The 21,029-nt window shown below is 42.0% G+C and overlaps 2 protein-coding genes across 8 annotated transcripts in view; one reads left to right on the top strand and one right to left on the bottom strand.

Moving 5' to 3' along the window:
* Positions 1-8,894, top strand: part of LOC139563695 (ral GTPase-activating protein subunit alpha-1-like) — a 119,351-nt gene extending 110,457 nt beyond the window's left edge. For 2 of the 7 annotated variants that reach the window (XM_071382559.1, XM_071382556.1), the window contains 2 exons: positions 2,724-2,754; positions 4,386-4,523. In XM_071382559.1, coding sequence (XP_071238660.1) covers positions 2,724-2,752 — 29 coding nt within the window. In that variant the 3' untranslated portion in view covers positions 2,753-2,754; positions 4,386-4,523. Of the gene's footprint in view, positions 1-1,250; positions 1,346-2,723; positions 2,755-3,905; positions 4,015-4,385 lie in introns of those variants that run through there. The other 5 variants (XM_071382558.1, XM_071382555.1, XR_011672621.1 and 2 more) reach the window with 4 other exon arrangements.
* A 1,052-nt stretch (positions 8,895-9,946) lies between these two features.
* LOC139563906 (insulinoma-associated protein 2-like) lies at positions 9,947-12,706 on the bottom strand. The gene has a single exon (XM_071382920.1). It carries the CDS (start codon positions 12,543-12,545, stop codon positions 10,860-10,862), a length of 1,686 nt encoding a protein of 561 aa, XP_071239021.1. The 5' UTR covers positions 12,546-12,706; the 3' UTR covers positions 9,947-10,859.
* Between the last annotated feature and the right edge of the window lie 8,323 nt (positions 12,707-21,029).

The raw sequence follows: 21,029 nt of genomic DNA, 5'->3' as shown, positions 1-21,029 counted from the left end.
CTCTCCTGGGGTGATAAGTGTTCTGCCAGGTCCAGGGCATTTTTGGTCTTCCCATGGTCTCACATCACATTGATTCTCTCTCCAGCCTCATTGTCTCTGCTCAGTGGCTACATGCTACAGTACACACATGCAGAAAATGAAAGGTCACCCAACCAGAAGACTAGTCAACCTAATCTTTAAGGTGATGACTATACTGTGACACAGAGCTGTTCTCTCTCTCTGTTGTCATATTTCTAATGTTAGTCACAGATGGAAGATGATGTGTGCTCATAAAGCAGTAAATTACAGTAAGAGAATCAAATGTATACACTTAAAACAATATATCCAGTACCAGGAAAAGGTCAGGACACACCTACTCATTCCAGAGTTTTTCTTTATTTTGACTATGTTCTACATTGTAGAGTAATAGTGAAGACATCAAAACTATGAAATAACACATATGGAATCATGTAGTAACCAAAAAAGTGTTAAAATATATTTTGATTTGTTTAAGTTCATTTGTGGAATTTTTTTCCTTCTTAATGAGTTTGAGCCAATCAGTTGTGTTCATGACAAGGTAGGGGTGGTATACAGAAGGTAGCCCTATTTGGTAAAATACCAAGTCCATATTATGGCAAAAACAGCTCAAATAAGCAAAGAGAAATAACAGTCCATCATTACTTTAAGACATGAAGGTCAGTCAATCTGGACATTCTCAAAAAATGTGAAAGTTTCTTCGAGTGCAGTTGCAAAAACCATCAAGTGCTATGATGAAACTGGCTCTGATGAGGACCCCCACAGGAAAGGAAGACCCAGAGTTACCTCTGCTGCAGAGGATAAGTTCATTTAGAGTTACCAGCCTCAGAAATTGCAGCTGAAATAAATGTTTCACAGAGTTCAAGTAACAGACACATCTCAACATCAACTGTTCAGAGGAGACTGCGTGAAATCCGGCCTTCATGGTCGAATTGCTGCAAAGAAACCACTACTAAAGGACATCAATACGAAGAAGATTTGAGATTTTTGGTTCCAACCGCCATGTCTTTGTGAGACGCAGAGTAGGTGAACGGATGATCTCTGCATGTGTGTTTCCCACCGTAAAGCATGGAGGAGGAGGTGTGATGGTGTGGGGGTGCTTTACTGGTGACACTGTCTGTGATTTATTTATAATTCAAGGCACACTTAACCAGCATAGCTACCACAGCATTCTGCAGCGATACGCCATTCCATCTGGTTGGCGCTTAGTGGGACTATCATTTGTTTTTCAACAGGACAATGACCCAACACACCTCCAGGCTGTGTAAGGGCTATTTGACAAAGAAGGAGAGTGATGGAGTGCTGCATCAGATGACCTGGCCTCCAAAATGTATGTAGTTCTGTCCTTGTGCTGTTCTTGTCTATTGGTGTTCTGTATTATGTCATGTTTCCTGTTTTGTGTGGACCCCAGGAAGAGTAGCTGCTGCTTTTGCAACAGCTAATGGGGATCCTAATAAAATTATAAAAATATAAAATACCACAATCACCCGACCTCAATCCAATTGAGATGGTTTGGGATGAGTTGGACCACAGAGTGAATGAAAAGCAGGAACAAGTGCTCAGCATATGTGGGAACTCCTTCAAGACTGTTGTAAAAGCATTCCTCATTAAACTGGTTGAGAGAATGTCAAAAGTGTGCAAAGCTGTCAAGGCAAAGGGTGGCTACTTTGAAGAATCTAAAATATATTTTGATTTGTTTAACATAACTTTTTTGTTACTACATGATCCCATATGTGTTATTTCATAGTTTATTCTACAATGTAGAAAACAGTCAAAGTAAAGAAAAACCCTTGAATGAATAGGTGTCTTCAAACTTTTGACTGATACTGTAAATATCTACAAATATTTGGTATCTGTACATTTCTTGCACTGTACCCAATGATTTATGAAAACTTACTTGATATGTTGATGTCCTCATTGTGGTTTTACAGATGTGTTTAATACGTTTTATGTACACACTTTATTAGAATACTTATGAACTGCGCATTGTTATATTTGGTAACACGTGTTTTATTTTCCCTCGACTCCAACCCCATTCGATGCATTGAACGGATGTGGGTGGAGCAATGTCTACATAAAAGTGCAAATTAAAAATACTCACAAAAGCTCTGACGAAGGCCTTGAGGCCGATATGTAAAGCTTAGTAAGTGTGTGCGGGTTTCTTATTTTTTTCTCGGGTTATTCAACTGTTACCATGCACCTGCAACAAAGATAGCTCAGATGTGCGAGTGCCTTTTGAATTTTGAATCTGTCCATCAGACGTTGCTTTTTGACAGTTTGAATTTGGGACCCTTTCATTTATAGAAAGATGCATGCCTGTGCACTGTGCATGTTCTTTTCTCCACATAATGAGAAAAATAAACATGTTTTTTGACTGAAAAATACCTGATATTATTATGGTAATGTAGTAATGTAATTATAGTAGCACTGGCATGTGCTTTACCGAACTTTAGTTCTCCTAGTACGGAATGAAATGATTAGTGTTTTTCAGCCCCAAAACCTTGTCTTGATTAATTATTGCCCGTGTTGATAACACCAGTCCACCATGGACTTTCTGCTCCTCCAAACCGCAAATGATCATATTTCTGTTATGCTTCTTTTTTGTTATTTTCATTTTATTTCTCTTTCTTTTTTTGGTTTGCCATTTTAATTTTAATTTCATTTCATTTTTTGTTTTATTTTCCTTTGTCTTATGTTTCCCCCTGTAGATCATAATCTATCACTTGTGTATATCTAAAGGTAAGACTCCTGGAAACCCCGCAGCTAACAAACTGAGGCTGCCTCTGCTGCCGCTTCGTTCTGATTGACTTGTAACAATGTTATGACCACTCTACTTCTCACGATACCTCTCTGTGTGTCTCTGTATGTCTCTCTCTCCACTGACCAAATCTGCTTCTCTCACTTTTTCCCTGTTTCTTGTATCTGCTCCATCATGTTGTCAGTTGAACGTCTATCTAACATTAACGTGAACCTCAGTCCTTGCATGCTTCCACCATAGCAGGCCAGACAGGCTCAAGCCTTTTCACTAACACTCTAAATGATTTGGTTTGTTCTAACCAGAATCTTCCTCTGTGTGTTCCTGAGCACTAACTTATTGTAACACGGGTTCTTTACCTCCTTGATGTGTTCAGTACATCTGGAATGTTCAGTAGATTTTTTGGGTCATTTAAGTCTTTTATGAGTCCAGTCAGAGCACAGTACAGTTGCACTCTGTATTCATGGATGGCATAGACACACACAAGGTATGTAACTATAGATGACAACTATGGCCCTGAAGATCAATATTTAAAGTAACAGTGTAAATGTCGGTAAGAAAGTGGAATCATTGCATTAATGTGCCAGTGTGTGTGTGTGCGTGTGCGTGTGCGTGTGTGTGCGTGTGCGACCGGACTGTTAAGTGTGTGTGTGAGAGACCTGACTGTTAAGTGTGTGTGAGAGACCTGACTGTATTGAGTGTGTGTGATGATGTGTTTAGATGGTGCTTCTGTCTGTTCTGTGCGCACCTTCTATGGATTCCCTCTTAGCCTTGTCACTGCTCACACCTCTTATCTCTTCTCTCTCTCCTGTTGTCTTTGTCTTCTTTTTGCTTTTTCCCAATCGTTTCCTTGCTCGCTCTACCCCGCTGTACCGCTCCTCCCCTGCCTAATCCTTCATTTCTTCCTCCTCTCTCCTGTCCCATTTTCCTTCTTCTGTGCTACTGACCTCCTTTATCCTGTTGTATCCTCTTCTTCTCCTCCCCTCCCATTTCCTCCTCTCCTCCCCTCCCATTTCCTCTACTCCCCTCTTCTTCCTCCTCTCTTCTCCTCCTCCTCTCCTCCCCTCCCCTCTTCCTCTCCTCCCCTTTCTCTCACCTGTGGCTTTGTGGCTTGTCTTCACCTTTCCAACCAAAGAGAGCTTGATATTTCAGCTCCTTCCCAAAACTCCACTAGAAAACATTGGGCTCAGCAAGGTAAAAGGCAAAGACTTGAAACGGAAGGTCTTTCACGCTAGCTGTGAATGGTATGCTAAAACATTAACACGGCAAAATACTTTTTTTCTCTCTGTTCCTTCTTACCCTGTTTCCTCCTTTAGTTTCCTGTTTATTATTCTCTGACGTTCTAGATTTCAGTTGTGTTTTATAGTACCACCACCATCATACCTTTTGGGATTGGTTGTTTAGATTTATTTCATGAACATTGATGTCTTGATACATTACAGCTAAAGAAAGCTACCCGTAACTATACTAAAATGTGTCAACATTTATTATAATACAATCAACATTTACACCTAGCAGCTAGCCCTGCCTTCTACATTACTGTTTACCATTGACTGTCACAGTAGGGGGGACTCTAACACCTGTGCTCCCTTTCCCCCCCTCCCTCCTTCCACAGGCTCATGCCTCGAGAGTCAGCAGGGAGAAAGTCCAGCAGCAGCGCTTCTAGACGGGGCCGACCAGTCAGCCTTGCCAATGTCCCCTCGTACTAGCAAGAGCCGTATGTCCATGAAGCTCCGACGTTCCTCCGGCTCGGCCAACAAGACCTGATCGGACTTTCCCTCCGCTGACCCTCCTCCACGCCACACCCAGCGAGAGTTCACAGCCTTCAGACGAAGAGACTGACTCTCTCTCTCTGTCCCGTACAGCTAGGACTGCACTACACTGCAACTACCAGCCTTTACCTGCTAACAGCGATGCATTGCATGTTATGTACTCCAACTACATGGACATGGACACACCTGCCCTGCATGGTCTCACTCCGCATCTCCCCTACTGTACAACCCTTCCAAGATGCAGGATTAGGCCCTTGAACAGAGTCAGGCCCTTGGGGGCCAGCCTAGGGTCCCCCAGGACTGAGCTTGTGCTAGCAAAGCTCCAACAGAATTAACATGTCTCTTGGGCAAGGTTTTCTAACTATGCTCACCACCACAAACTTTTCACTCCAGAGAAATGTGGAAAGAGAGCAAAATATAATATATTTAGATATAGATATATTTAAGAAGCAGCATCGGTTCCGTTGTGTACAGAAAGCGTAAAGGCAACATGACAGATGTGTATTTTCAATGTGATTAGGATTGTTGATGGTTGAAATCACTTGATATTTGACTGAGAGGAGGAGCTAGAGTGTTATCTCTGCTGTGGTTGTAGCTGTTGTTGTCCCTGAGCAGAGTGATCAATATCTAGTATCCCATCCCCCTGGCTCTCTGGGCCTCTGACCCACTAGGAAAGTGATTGTAAGAACTTGAGTTTGTAAGAAAGAACAAAGAAACACAAAGTAAGAAAAATCTTATTTTTCATATTTGGTCACTGTGTCCACCATGAGACATTTATATATTTGTACTATACTCTGTATATACAGAAGTGTTGCCACTTTCTTTATGCTTGGACTGAAGCAATGTTGGCTAGTGTTTGATGATAAGGAGATAAACGTTTTGAGGTTGAAATAAGTTTGTAAGATGGAAATTGTTTGGTTAAAGTGAAGCATTTCTTGTTACATTTTGTTTTGATTTTCACACTAAACTGTGGAACTGATTGACTTTCTGAGTATAATATTCACTACTGTTTGCCTTTTTAGGGGTCACATAACATTTTTATTATGATTGTAAATTTGTTTTTCACCTGATAAAGAATGTTGCAGATTAGGTTGTTTTGTTCATATACAATGCGTTGCATTGAACCACCCCTTTTTTTCACTCACAATGAATATATTATATGTAAGGGATCAACGCAAACGTTATGTACGTTACCTTGGAAATAATGGATCCAAGGTAATGTACAGAACGTCAGCGTTTATCCCACTCATACCACAGTTGCCAAAGAAAACAATACTAAAGCACACATTTCCCTGTAGAAATAACATGGTTTTGTTTTATATTTTTATAAGTTAATTTATACTTCCTCATCTTGTGGTTGCCAGAGACGCGACCCAGTCGTTCGTTCGATTAGTACTATATCTCGTTACTTTAGTTCGATCACTATGCAGGCTGGCAACGTTCTTCTCTCGTCATGTAGCATAGCTAGTTTATCCCGTGATTGCACATGTGGGCTATTTGACAGCACGGTTTGTAGGCTAAAAAGGCTAAGGTTTAGCTATATATTTAATGGCTTAAAAATACATATTTCATCAATATAAAGGCCGTGTGCAGATATATGTCCTTTGAGGTTATTGGATTGTTTCCAACACAAGAAAATAACTCAGATGTTGAAGTGCTTTTTTCAATTTAATAATGGCATCAAAAAACTAATCAATATGAAACGTTTTTTTAAAGAAACACAAAGACAGCCTAAATAAAATTAAAAAAATAAGATTCAAATAATGCAATAAGTTGTTTTGATGTCAGGGGTTAACCAGCTTGTTAGGTTCTTCGGAGCTAGCTGTCTTGCCAGCTACTTGTTCAAATTTAATTGGATGCTGTCATTAATGGTGAAATGGGACATCTTCAAGCCGCGGGGTACGTCGAATGACTCACTCGCTTGGTACCATTTCCATCTGTTTGTATTGTTGTAGTTACTGCTGCTTGTGGTGGGGCTTTGTGGGCTCTCTACCTCGGATGAGAGGAGGTGAATCCACCGCTTCCTCTCTGTCACAGAAGGCGCCCAGTAGCTCCTCAAACTGCTCTCGCACCTGTGCCTGGTTACACTTATAATTTTTCTGTACACCATACCGGCATTTGATAGCAGCTCCACGGCTGTGCTCCGGAGGCTGTGGTTCGTGTAGTGCATTGACAACCCGGCCTATTCTCTGAGACACGGTAACAGGTTGCCGAGGTAGTGTACCCCCATCGGCTCTTAGAGTAGCCTACCAAATGTCTTTCTTTGTTCAACTTGTGGGGACCTCAGTGGGTGGCGGTAAAGGGATGTAGCGTCTTGGGGACACTTGGAGAGGTATGTTTTCAAACTTGCCAGTGGGCGGTTTGGGTTGCCGGGCAAAGTAAATATTAACCCTTTGTGGTTCTCCTCATTCGGCTCGTTCGCCTGTTGGTGGTTTTTCGTCTCTGCATTGTGGAAGAGACGGAGGTGGCCGACTCCACTCCATTCTCGTCCGTCTTGACCTGGAAAGAGGAAGGTCTCAGGTCTCGATTTCCCTCTCGCCCCACGCTTAGCGAGATACAGCTGGATATCCAGCCAGACCTTCCTCACTAGACCTGTAGCTGTGTCGGGGGAAACCGCAGGGGACTCTCGTAGCAGTTCAAAGTCAGCAATAGTTATGGGGGGGGGGGGGGTACTGAGGACTTTCCTCGATCCGATACCTCTTCACAAGAGACTTGAAGACGTCCTTGCTTGTTTTGAAGCTGTCATTGGTCATGATGTTGTGCCGCATTGCACGATTTATTCCGGCTACACAAAATTAGGTACCGAGTACTCCTGTCCATTTGTTGCGCAGACAGAAGCATAAAAGGTACGAAGGATATTGTTTAGCTCTTCTGGCCGGTAGCTGTCAAATGTCCTTATTCTCCTTGAGCCAATCCTTTTCTGTTTTAACTGCCCATTCTATTGTTTTTCTCATTAATTGTTTTTCTTCATGTCGCTCCACTTCAATTTTGGTGAGCGTCACGTCCGTAACTGTCGGCTCTCTGTGCGTTTTCTTTTTATATTGATAAAGGGACTTTATTTCCACCATTCGGGCTTAGGATAACTGTTCGACTTTATAATTTTTTTTAATCATAATTCCTCCATCTTTTCTCCATGTTTTAGGCTTGTAGCTAGGTGTAGGCTAATCGTTGTAAAGTAGCTACTTTGTTTCACTGTCAGTTGTAAATATGTTGGCTCTTGTTACTAGTCTAGGTCACGTGATGTTTTCATTCATAAATAGTTTTCATTCATAAATGTGTAGTGATTTAGAATGTAATAAGGCGCATATTGTGTCATGATTGCAAGGTGTCCGATATCTTTTCCAACTGTCCCGTTATCTGGTTTTAATGGCCATTCTAGAATGCCCTTCTAGCCAATCATATCTGAGTATTCAACAATGCTGTGGTATAAATATAGTGTTGAGGACAATACCTGAACTGTGTACATATTTGAATATAGCTGCTAAAAAATACCAAACCTATATTACCCTCAAGCCACATAGACCAACAGTTGAAGGTGTGATCAAATCTTCTGCTTATTTCATATGAGAGGTCTGCTGCATTGGACCTCTTCACAAAGCTTTCCTGCTGAAGTTGGCCAATACAAATAACGCTGTACTGTAGCTTTATCCACAGCTAGAACAAACTAATTTATGTTACGGTTCAGTGTCTGTCTGCAACAACACAAATGAGGATGGAAAGACAAGAGCATCAAGCAGGTCTTCACTCCAGTTCCCAACTCAGTGTCCATCTATAAGACACACTAGCACAGAGCAAACGCTGCATTTCAATTTTTTGTATCATTATTTGCTTTCAGCTATAGGTTCTCTACCAGAGAGGAAAGGGACTGTAGATGCCTGTTTTGGACCTTTCGGTTGAACTGTTATATCTTTTAAAAACTGCTACCATGTCTAAGGTCAAATCCACGTTATTTTTGTGTTATGTTTGAATATATGAGTGAGGTCAGTTCCGATTTATTTTTTAAATAATTTTTTTAAATGGCAGAGGATGAAAACTAAAAACTTGCCAGAGAGAGCGAGAAAATCATGCTGCATCCTTACTTTAGGCTGATGAGATTGGTTAGCTCTCTCCCTGCACTCAGAAGTGACTGAAACCTGTGCATACTGTAAAGTGAGTTTATACTGTATGTTACTGCTGACCAAATGCTGCATGATGCCAATACTAATTGCATGTGTTGATATAACAGCTACACAACATGCACACACAATTAAAATAGTATTGTCAAACTTGTAGTATCTACACATTTGTACTGGTTGTTCCAGGAGGAGAGTGGCTGTGGAATGGAATTTGACAATAAAACATTCTTACCACAAGCTTGTTCTTTGAACATCTATGCGACAATATTTGGATTGGGGGGTATACCGGGGTATTTGGAAATAGCCACGGGGTTGTTTTTCAATACCATCAATACCTTGAAACTATTTATTTGAAGTTGTCCAATCAATTTTAATACTGTATTTGTAGCAAATGTTTAAGTAAATACCTGCAGTCAACTTGCGTAATATGTTAGGAGATAAAGCAGAAAGCGTTCTTAATTTCACCGTCACATTTTACATTATGAAGCTTACAGTAGTTCCCCAGAACCTTTGCGCCAGTAACGTGTTTGTTTGTCAATAGCACAAGGGCAGAAAGCAGGAGCAGGTGAGTCCAGCTGTGTATTTGTTTTAACTTGCTAGTTAGCTAAGTAAGTGACTAAATTAATAAGGAGATGGGGCATCATATAGTGGTAGCTTTTTGCCTTGTTTTGAGAAGTCAAAGCACTTTGGATGAGTTATCTGTACAGCTGCCACTGCCATCTTGATTTCCTTGCGTTATTTTCTCCTCTCAGTTGAGGCTTCATTTAGACTGCTCCTCCACCCTCTTCTCCAAGCAGAGCAGGCAGGCCTGTTGCCCTAGCTTCTTCAGACTCCATACAGACACAGCGTGTACACATGCTGCTCCAGATCCAGTTATGTTCTTCCTTCAGACAAGCATGCAACCAAACGTTCATTTGCACAATGTCTCTCATTCACATTTTCTTGTAAATATCCAAACTCACCAAAAAGGAAATTCGGTAGCTACTACCTATATATGTATAACTTTCTGAGCTGGATTGCCTCTTTGCAATTAGTTTACTTTCATTTGTGCTCGTAAGCATATTTAGCTAGCAGTCTCTATGGAAATTCGCTATTACTTGTGCTAATTTTGTTAGCATTCTGGTAATAATGACCAATGGGCTTTTTTTTCTACTTTTTAGCGCCCCATTGTGTATTAAAACGATAATACCGTAAATCCCGGGATTAGAGAAGAACAGTATGATGATATGAAAATCTCCATACTGCCCAATCCTAGACAATATCGTAAAATACTGTATAGTGGCCATCACTGGTATGCACATAGACTTGTGTTTATTGACAATCAATGTAAATGTTATTCACTACATATCAAAATACAACATCAGAATTGTAACACAATCATCATCATGAAGGCATTTTTTTAGCAAGTACATTTCAGAGAATAAATAGATTTTTTTTTAACTCAAACAGTTTTATACTCTAACAGGTAAACTTGATTTTCTGTATGAAAATACATATTGATAGCCTTGCTGGTTTAGAAATAAATTCCACAACTATACTGAACAAGCACATTCAATTTCCATAGGAACTACATTAAGATAAAGGCAGTGAGGTCTGATACTCTTGTAATATTCACAGGATCACCCTCTTATTTTCATTACATGCTTAAAATGACAGCTCTAAAATATTTGAAACTTTTGATATGCCCATTTTTACTGTTAAATGTTTTAACAATCATAACACTGTAAATCAATCAATAATGTACATTAGTGAATGTAGGCCAAAAGCAAGTGTTACAATGTGGCTCTATTCAGCTATTAGTGTGCTGTAATCTGTCATTGCAAAAAAACGTTTCTCTTGTCATGAAAATAGAAAATGCTATTATTGTTTTTGACCTGATCAGGTAGTATAATAAGTTACAATACAATCACACATGTAGTAAAAAGAACACATTCATACTTTCATATGTATTTAATTCATCCACTTGTTTTTCAGTGGTTTCAGTGTTCCAGTAAGTCTGTAGCCTAGACCAGGGTTATCCAAACTCGGTCCCGTCCCCTGCACATTTTGTATTTTGCCCTAGCACTACACAGCTGATTCAAATAACCAACTCATCATGTTTTGATTATTTGAATCAGCTGTGTAGTGCTAGGGCAAAAAACTAAACGTGACCCAAGGACTGAGTTTGGGAATCCCTGGCCTAGACTTGCCTAAACTAGGCTACTAGCAGTCGGGTCTGACTGCCATCGGTAGAAGCATCACCTGCCGGATCTCTGTGGGGTGAGACTTGTTGATATGCCTGATAAGCCCGGGAGAACTGAAGAAGGTAGATGGGCAGTGCTTACAGGTGAATATCTGTTGGTCTCCCTGTGTGAGGTCTGGTCTTATTAATTCTGGTCTTACCAAGTCTGGTCTACCCGCAATCTTCCCTGGATTCATCAGAATGTCATCTCTCATTGCATGCCAAACTCTGTGCTTGTCCCAAATTTCAGTGGATGGGAAATGGGCACCGCACAGGTGACAGGGAAACGTGATTTGCCCACTCTCTATCTGGTTATATGTCGAGGCTTTGATTGTCTCATGCGCCGCAAGATGTTTTCTCAGATAGGCTTGTCTTCGGAACTTCTTGCTGCAATAGTGACATTCGTAAATCTCCTCTACTGTCCCGGAGGTCTTTAAGAAGGAAGGGGTGGGCAGTGCCACGTCGGTGGTCTCCGGACAATGCATTATGCCTGGGCTGTCACCCGCTCTGATGTGCAGGTCCATAGTTTTATCTGGGTCCCGGTAGCGCGGATCGAAGGGCGGCGGGCTCTCCTGTGCCCTCCTGCGCAGCTGCTCTTGTCTGTGGGAGCTGTCCACGGTGACGGCCCGCTGACACGCGGAGCTGTCCAGAGAGACGTGGTGCTGATTGTTAACTCTCAACTCGCTCGCGTTCTCTTTCCCTTCCACGAAAGTCCTCTCATGCAGCCGTGCCTCCGGCTGTGACTTTTTGGCGCTCTGTGCCTCTCTGTGGTTTACCGGACGAGGCTTATGCCACCTGCGATGAGAGGCCAGGTTGGCAGGACAGCTGAAAACTTTGTCGCACTCGGGACAGCGGTACTCTACGCGCACAATTCTGGAGCACTTGTGTTGTGCGAGGGAGAACGGGTCAGGGTATTCCTCCTTGCAGAGCTGGCAGATGAATTCTCCCAGCGGTTTCTTATTAGCAGAAGATGCTGTAGCTGCTTTAAATTCGGGGGTCTCCTTCTTAATTCTCAGCCCAAGCACGGGTGAGGTGGAGATTTCGTCCTGGAAACTGAGTTTCCGGATTACTTTAGGCTTTTTGGCTGCTGGCTTGATCTTGCGCTCCTGCTCCATGTACGTGCGTTTCATAGCATGATGGAAAGACTGGTAGAGGTGCACAGGTGGGTCGAATTTCATATCAGAGTGTCCAAAGGGCGCGTGATTTAGAAGAAGTCTCTCTATTGAAGACACGGGCGTGCTCATTGCGTACGGCTCTGTCGCTGTTGGTGAACTCATACACCGGTCAAGGGATAATTTTTCCACTACAGCGCCAACTGGTTTTATCGGGCTATAGGAGAGGTCAGCCCGCCCCGGAGATCCGTCGTGGTCGGGCTCAGTGCGGGGATGGTGTGGTGGGTATTTCCCAAAGTCCTCTCTAATCTCCACCTTGTCTGCGCTCTCTGGCAGCTGCGCCTGGTCCGCTTCAGCAGGGGCACTGGTCCATGGTTCTTCAAATGTACCGTCCTCGGATAACGGCACAATTGGGCACGCAGTTGGCACACCAGTTGGCCACTCCGGTGCATTCACAGGCAGGTCCGCTTTTGGCATTAAGTTGTCGTCGTTACGCGTTCTGTAAGAAGCAGCTGAGCCGCGTTTGCTCCTCTTCACTAAAAATCCTCTGGGCATCTTTATGCCGGAATGGAACGGTTCCCGTGTCCACTTTGAAGTGAAGGAGCGCTCGCGGTCCCTTTCAGATGAAAGGCGCACGGGCGAGGTGACTGCTGACAGGAGAGAGGGACGGAGGACTCTGTCACATCAATGAGCTTGCATTGTTTTTTATCTTTGGGGTCGCCTTCAGTTTTTTTTGTGAAGTCAAGAGTTTGTGGCCAAGCCCTGTCCAATCAGCTCCAACAGTGGGGAGGTCGGGTGACGCGCGAGCGTTAATGAGGCTATCCAGTAATATTACTAATGTCGAGTTAATTATTATGAGTCGCTCACACACTTTACATGTTCTCCTTTATAGCCGATCGTTAGACTACATCTAGCCTAGTGCTTCAGGATTTGCAAAATCGGATCAGAAGATGTCACAAAAAACACTGACCATGCAATTAAGATATGGTTCGTGATTTTTCAATACATTTTCTCTGTGATACTGAGTTGCGTAAACTCTCGTAGACTGTTTCTGCAAATGAAATAAATGACTGTCATTTAGGAACACGATGTGTTTAATAAACTAGTCAAAAGCACATTGACCTCCAGGTTAGGCTACATACCCTTATGGATAGGCTACAGAATTTGATCAAATATTGTTGAAAATGGCAAGATAAGTAATTTCCCATAACACTTTTGCTTAATCCTAATAATGTCATTGAATATGAATATGCTATAAATACAACAGTTATGTCAATATTCTAAAGCATGTTTATTAAGAACAGAGTGACTCCCAGTGCAGGCAAAGTTGCGAAGTGCAACTCGTAATTAATGAATTATTTGTATCCCCACACGCCTAACCTTTCTGAGAATCCTTTATTCGGATTTTAATTATACTTTTGGCGTTCTGTTCTGTTGGCATGTCGCGTAATTTAGCATTTATGAGAAGAAAGCTGTTGCCTTAATCTGTCCATTTGATGCACTTTACCTTCTCTCTCATTTGTTTTGTGGGGCTGCAAGCTGTGCGCGCAGTAATGAATGTTAACCGCTCGATTAAGCTGTTTAATTTGAGAGGCAGCTCTTCTTCTATTCAACCACCAATTAGTCTCCATGTAACCTGTGTCGACAATGTTTCACCAATATCCAATAGAATAGGCTTACGAAGGCTCCCCTTGAGTATGGCTCCCCTTTTTTACCATTTGGATTTATTTATTTTTACCAACTTTGTCAATTCAACTGGTTACAGTGACTCGGATGGGCAAAATAAGGACCCATAATCTAGCGCACATTATCTACAAGAAAACACAAATGCGGTCTCTCCGCACCTCCGATGTGTAGCCTGAATCTAACTTAACTGAATCCTATGAATTCAAAACAATTTGTTTTCATTAGTCCATGTTTTATTTAAAAAAAATATCCCCTTATCCGAATAATATGGCTAGGCAGTGGCGATTTTAGCATGCAAATATTGGTGGGGCAAACTCCAAAAAAAAGTGTGTTTTAGATGCATGCCAGCAAAGCCATTACACAACAAAACAATACATGATATGCTACTAAGCAAAGTCTTCCCAGAGCCACCAGTCATGTCCTACCCTAAATGACAAATTAGTCCACAACTATCTTCCTGGTGACTCTCAAAAAACTTGACCAGACCACAAACCCAAGGGCTCTTTTATATACAACCAGTGCAACCATTACAGAAATATTGCACAGAAAAAGTATTTTGTTGACAGCGCTTCTAAAATGGAGTATTAAGTCAAGCATTTCATTAACTGCAAATTCACTCATATCATCTACAGATTGGAATGTCCACAGTGCAAGGTGTATTACATTAGACGGACAAAGAAACGTTTTCAAGACCGCTTAGCGAAACTCAAGATCTCCATTCCAGTAGGCCATGAAGACTACCCCATGGCAAGGCACTACCCCATGGCAAGGCACTACAAGTCCTTACGCCATGGCAACCCTGCCTCCCTACAAGCTATGGGTATTGATCATGTTCCGGCCAAAGTGTTGGGATTTACAAACCACAGGCCACTAAGTACCCTGGTTTAAATGAAGATATGGATTTCTCACCCTTCCTGTAGGGTCGTGATAGGTCCATTTGCTGTCATCTAGACATGGACATTTTGCTCTATTGCCCTCAGCTATGTTCAGACTGTTCATGTCCATGTTTGCTGGACATGAACAGTGTTCTAGTGTACTATTCTTGGCACTTTGCCCAGTCTTATTTAAGGTTAGAACTACCTTTTCAAGGTGTTCTGATGCTTCTAGCTTTGAGTAGAATTTTTTGATAACATACAAATTAAGTTGGAAGTTTACATACACTTAGGTTGGAGTCATTAAAACTCGTTTTTCAACAACACAAATTTCTTGTTAACAGACTATAGTTTTGGCAAGTTGGTTAGGTCATCTACTTTGTGTATGACAAGTAATTTTTCCAACAATTGTTTACAGACAGATTATTTGACTTACATGACACTGTATCACAATTCCAGTGGGTCAGAAGTTTACATACACTAAGTTGACTGTGCCTTTAAACAGCTTGGAAAATTCCAGAAAATGATGTCATGGCTTTAGAAGCTTCTGATAGGCTAATTGACATAATTTGAGTCAATTGGAGGTGTACCTTTGGATGTATTTCAAGGCCTAACTTCAAACTCTGTGCCTCTTTGCTTGGCATCATGGGAAAATCAAAAGAAATCAGCCAAGACCTCAGAAGAAAAATGGTAGACCTCCACAAGTCTGGTTCATCCTTGGGAGCAATTTCCAAACGTCTGAAGGTATCACGTTCATCTGTACAAACAATAGTACGCAAGTATAAACACCGTGGGACCATGCAGCCGTCATACCACTCAGGAAGGAGACACGTTCTGTCTCCTAGAGATGAACGTACTTTGGTGCGAGAAGTGCAAATCAATCCCAGAACAACAGCAAATTACCTTGTGAAGATGCTGGAGGAAACAAGTACAAAAGTATCTATATCCACAGTAAAACGAGTCCTATATCGGCATAACCTGAAAGGCCGCTCAGCAAGGAAGAAGCCACTGCTCCAAAACCGCCATAAAAAGACAGACTACGGTTCGCAACTGCACATGGGGACAAAGATCGTACTTTTGGAGAAATGTCCTCTGGTCTGATGGAAAAAAAAATAGAACTGTTTGACCATGATGACTATTGTTATGTTTGGAGGAAAAAGGGGGAGGCTTGCATCATGTTGTGGGGGTGCTTTGCTGCAGGAGGGACTTGTGCACTTCACAAAATAAATGGCATCATGAGGTAGGAAAATAATGTGGATATATTGAAGCAACATCTCAAGACATCAGTCAGGAAGTTAAAGCTTGGTCGCAAATGGGTCTTCCAAATGGACAATGACCCCAAGCATTAATTCCAAAGTTGTGGCAAAATGGCTTAAGAACAACAAAGTCAAGGTATTGGAGTGGCTATCACAAAGCCCTGACCTCAATCCTATAGAAAATGTGTGGGCAGAACTGAAAAAGCGTGTGCGAGCAAGGAGGCCTACACACCTAACTCAGTTGCACCAGCTCTATCAGGAGGAATGGGCCAAAATTCACCCAACTTATTGTGGGAAGCTTGTGGAAGGCTACCTGAAACATTTGACCCAAGTTAAACAATTTAAAGGCAATGCTACCAAATACTAATTGAGTGTATGTAAACTTCTGACCCACTGGGAATATGATGAAAGAAATAAAAGCTGAAATAAATCATTCTCTCTACAATTATTCTGACATTTCACATTCTTAAAATAAAGTGGTGATCCTAACTGACCTAAAACAGGGAATTTTTACTCTGATTAAATGTCAGGAATTGTGAAAAACTGAGTTTAAATGTATTTGGCTAAGGTGTATGTAAACTTCTGCCTTCAACTGTATCTACAGTATTTCACTTTTTATGTGTATAGTATTGCTTACTAGGTGTTGTACAATGAATTCTGTAACCACTCCCTCTTTAAATCAGGGCTGATTGGAAAAGCTGTTCAAAAGAGGACATTGTATTATAATTTCTTTGTACTCCCTGACGAAGGCCGTGCTGCCGAAACGTGTCAGAGTTTTTAAACGTTGTTTCCATTGAACATGCCATACAAATAAAGGCATTTTAATGAATTAAATATAAATAAAGCTGTCCCAACAGCAGAGCTTTCCTTTCAGCAAAAAGGAGTGAATCCTTACCACTGCTATACCTGGTTATCAGCGGAGCCTTGTCTGGCAGCAAAACAGTTAATTCACCCTCATTTACTGCCTTTAAAAAAACATGCTGATATGGCTGACTTAAACATGTGGTTTCTACTGACAATTGAGATGTACAAACTATGGCATAAGGGGACAACGAGCGGATAAGAGGCAATCCATAATTTTGATTAAGACATTATTGAGCAAGCTAGGACGGACATAGTCAATATAACTATTTGAAAAGCACTTTTGACATGTACTGCGACAGAATTCAGAACATGGATGGTTCTTACAGTATTCTCCCTATACACCAAGTTAGAACAGTAGGATAAATAAAGGGGATATATAACTAGACAATGAAAGCAATTACAATATTCGATGATTACATTTCTCTAAAACAGGCTATAAGGGGAGAGGGACCACATTATTAGGGTGAGGCACACTAACAGCTTACTACACAACATACACTTATGTATACTGTAGCTAAGAAAGTAATACTATCTCCCTGGCATATTACATACACATTTTTGGACTCACCTTGTTGTGCTGTGCTCACTTGAATAGGAAGGTGGCGTGGTGGTCCTTGTGAGCAAATTTTGTCATCAAGGTCTGACATTCTCTGGATTTATGGTGCTTTCAAGACAAATGGGAACTCATAAAAAAACAAAGTTGAATCATGACGTCGGTGATCTTCAGGTCGGAGCTCTAGAAAGAGGCCTGAGTTCCCGACTTGGAATTCCGAGTTGGATGACCGTTCAAAAGTTTTTTTTCCCAGTCTGTGCTCGTTTTTTTCCTGAGTTCCCAGTTGTCTTGAACTCACTGAAGTCTGAGATTTTCCAGTTCCGAATTTCCAGTTGTTTTGGACCTGGCAGAAGTCATGATTGATTGACACCATGAATGCCTATCATTTTAAGCTTGGAAAAGAGACCCTTAAACCCAGACTAGGACCACACACCCACTCCACTGAATAGCACGCTAGTGATTGCTTCTGTAACCGGTGTGAAATGGCTAGGTAGTTAGCGGGGTGCATGCTAATAGCATTTCAATCTGTGAGGTCACTCGCTCTGAGACCTTGAAGTAGTTGTTTCCCTTGTGCAGCGATAGGTAACGATGCTTCGAGGGTGTCAGTTGTTGATGTATGGAGAGGGTCCCTGGTTCGAGCCCAGGTTGTGGTCAAGGAGACGGATGGAAGCAACACTGTTACATTGCTTCCGGGACCCGGATCACTGGTTGCTGTGGAAAAGGAGGAGGTCAAAAGGGGGGTGAGTGTAACCGGTGTGAAATGGCTAGCTAGTTAGCGGGGTGCATGCTACTAGCGTTTCAATCGGTGACGTCACTCGCTCTGAGACCTTGAAGTAGTTGTTTCCCTTGCTCTGCAATGGCCGCGGCTTTTGTGGAGCGATGGTTAACGATGCTTCGAGGGTGTCAGTTGTTGATGTATGCAGAGGGTCCCTGGTTCGGGCCCAGGCTGGGGCGAGGTGAGGGACGGAAGCGACACTGTTACACTTCATAACACTTGCAGTTAACCGCCACTGATTCCTTCCAAACCATTCATTGTTGAACTTGTGATTTCCAACTTGTTGTATGATGTTTATGCCCAACGGCTGATGAGCACAAATACGTTTTATCTATAATTTCTCTTCATATGACAAGAATTGAAATGGATTTGCCAATAGATTGTCGAGGTGATTCACAATGAGGAATGCTTGTCTAGCTTGCTAGCTAAGATTTTGAAAGGATAATGTTGACATGATCAGTCCAATCAAAGCTAGGGTAGATGTAACTGATTTGATATCATTTTATCTGTGGCCAATGACCTTCAGCCTTCTTGGATGCACATTTCTAATGTAACTCTTTGGCAGCTCCCAAGGGGCTTGAATTTCCGAGCTCTCCCTGTAGATATGTGACATGTATTAATGCCAAAATAACATGCAAAACAGGCAACAGGTGGGGCTCAAAATAGTTGAGGCTCTGCTCTACTTGCCCTGAATGACGGGTCGCCACTGTGGCTAGGTGAGGTACATGTGGGCATTTACCTTCATCAATAGGATCCCTACTGTGCTTTTACAAAAGGCCATAATTTATCAACATTTAGAATCAGACCATATAATCCTGTAGGCTATTTTATCAGTTAAGGTCATAAGCTAATGAGAGGGATACTATTGCTTTTATTTAGGGATGCAGGACCCTATCTCCACTGGCTATCTATTCCTCTCGGTCTTTGTTACGCAAACGATGGGAATATCTCGGTGTCGGTTTTCCCTGGTGAGACCAACGCCTTATCTCCGCGGCAGAAGGGCGGTGATGCTCACGAATTTGAGAAGAGACGAGAGTTGGTGGCGGAGACCCAACCCGCCCATAGCGGGAAAGAGGGGGGTCCTCCTGCCCTCCACGGGAAGCTGGGAACGCAGATAAGAGATCAGAGACGCTAATCACTTTTATCCCTGGGGAAGACTATCGCGCTGACCCTAGTGGTTTACGTCGTGCGAAGTTGGTTCGCGGTTTGGGGAGAGTCCCTGGAAACTAATCAAAGCGTATTAGAGTGAGAACTGGCGCGTCCTTTTTGATGCGCGCTTGACAAGGGCCACCTTGGGAATTAAGAGGTGTCTGTGGAGTGTTAAAAGCCCGAGACAAATTGAGTCACAGTTATGCTATTTATTAATCAGTAATGTATTAGTAAAACATCTAAAATATTTTTATTTTATACCTATGTTTGCATTATTTATTCTAGACTATATAGCATATTGGTAGGCGGGGACAAGGGTTTGTTTGAGTAAATTGATATCTTATCATTATTAGGGTAACAACATTTTTATAATGGTTAAAAAAAAAAAATACATTTTATAGTTTTTGTTCATGGAACTCATAGGCATAGGCTACTAGGTTCAGAAATGTAACTTTTGAAATATGTTTTCACTGTTAAAATGTGGCCTATTTTAAATATGTGTTCTTGCTAGACTACCCTACTGATTTGACAAGATTTGCCTACTCCCGAAATCAGAATACCGAGATGTTACAGTTGTGATCAATGCCCTCCTCTAATCCCACAGACTACTGAAAATGAATTAACTGATATTTATTTTTCATCCATTTTAAAGTATTACGTCGAGGCCCAAACAACTTGGACTTTGTAATTCAAACCGTGCCCTAATTGCTTAAGCCTTATAGTATCCTACTTTGCCTGTATTCTGATGCTCCATGTTCTTGCTTAATCGCCGTTGGGGACCTCGGATGATTAAGCATTATATGATAATTAAATGTATTGGATTCAAGGTTGGCTCACTTCTTAGTTTCAGCTCAGCGGACGGCTCTGACGTCTCAGCTCCAGTCCTGCGCCCTTCTAGATATGGCAGCTCTGTGGCCGACAGCTTGCTCAATAATTACATTTAGATTGTTGTTAAAAATTGTATTTGTCACATACACATGGTTAGTAGATGTTAATGCGAGTATAGCGAAATGCTTGTGCTTCTGTTCCCGACAGTGCAGTAATATCTAACAAGTAATCTAACAGTTCCCCAACAACTACATAATACACACATCTAAAGGGTGAATAAGAATATGTACATATAAATATATGGATGAGCGATGGCTGAGCGGCATAGGGAAGATGCAATAGATGGTATAAAATACAGTATATACATATGATATGAGTAATGTAAGAGATGTAAACATTATTAAAGTGGCATTGTTTAAAGTGACTAGTGATCCATTTGTTAAAGTGGCCAGTGATTGGGTCTCCATGTAGGCAGCAGCCTCTCTGTGTTAGTGATTGCTGTTTAGCAGTCTGATGGCCTTCAGATAGAAGCTGTTCAGTCTCTCGGTCACAGCTTTGTGCACCTGTACTGACCTCGACTTCTGGATGGTAGCGGTGTGAACAGGCAGTGGATCGGGTGGTTGTTGTCTTTGCTGATCTTTTTTGCCTTCCTGTGACATCGGGTGCTATAGGTGTCATGGAGGACAGGTAGTTTGCCTCCGGTGATGCGTTGTGTAGACCGCACTCACCCTTGTGGGGCCCCAGTGTTGAGTGTCAGTGAGGTGGAGATGTTGTTTCTACTTTCACCACATGGGGGAGGTCCGTCAGAATGTCCGGGACCCAATTGCACAGGGCGGGGTTGAGGCCCAGGGCCTCCAGCTTGATGATTAGCTTGGAGGGTACTATGGTGTTGAATGCTGAGCTGTAGTCAATGAACAGCATTCTTACATAGGTATTCCTCTTGTCCAGATCGGATTGTGCAGTGTGATGGCGATTGCATCGTCTGTGGACCTGTTAGGGCGGTATGCAAACTGAAGTGGGTCTAGGGTGGCCGGTAAGGTGGAGGTGATATGATCC

Source organism: Salvelinus alpinus, chromosome 34, assembly GCF_045679555.1.
Source record: "Salvelinus alpinus chromosome 34, SLU_Salpinus.1, whole genome shotgun sequence".
Taxonomy (NCBI): Eukaryota; Metazoa; Chordata; class Actinopteri; order Salmoniformes; family Salmonidae; genus Salvelinus; species Salvelinus alpinus.
The sequence above is the reverse complement of the archived record's forward strand: the minus strand, read 5'-3'. Positions and strand labels throughout refer to the sequence as shown.

Excerpts from the sequence above, each read along its gene's own strand:
- LOC139563906 (XM_071382920.1), bottom strand. The coding sequence starts at position 12,545 with ATGCCCAGAGGATTTTTAGTGAAGAGGAGCAAACGCGGCTCAGCTGCT.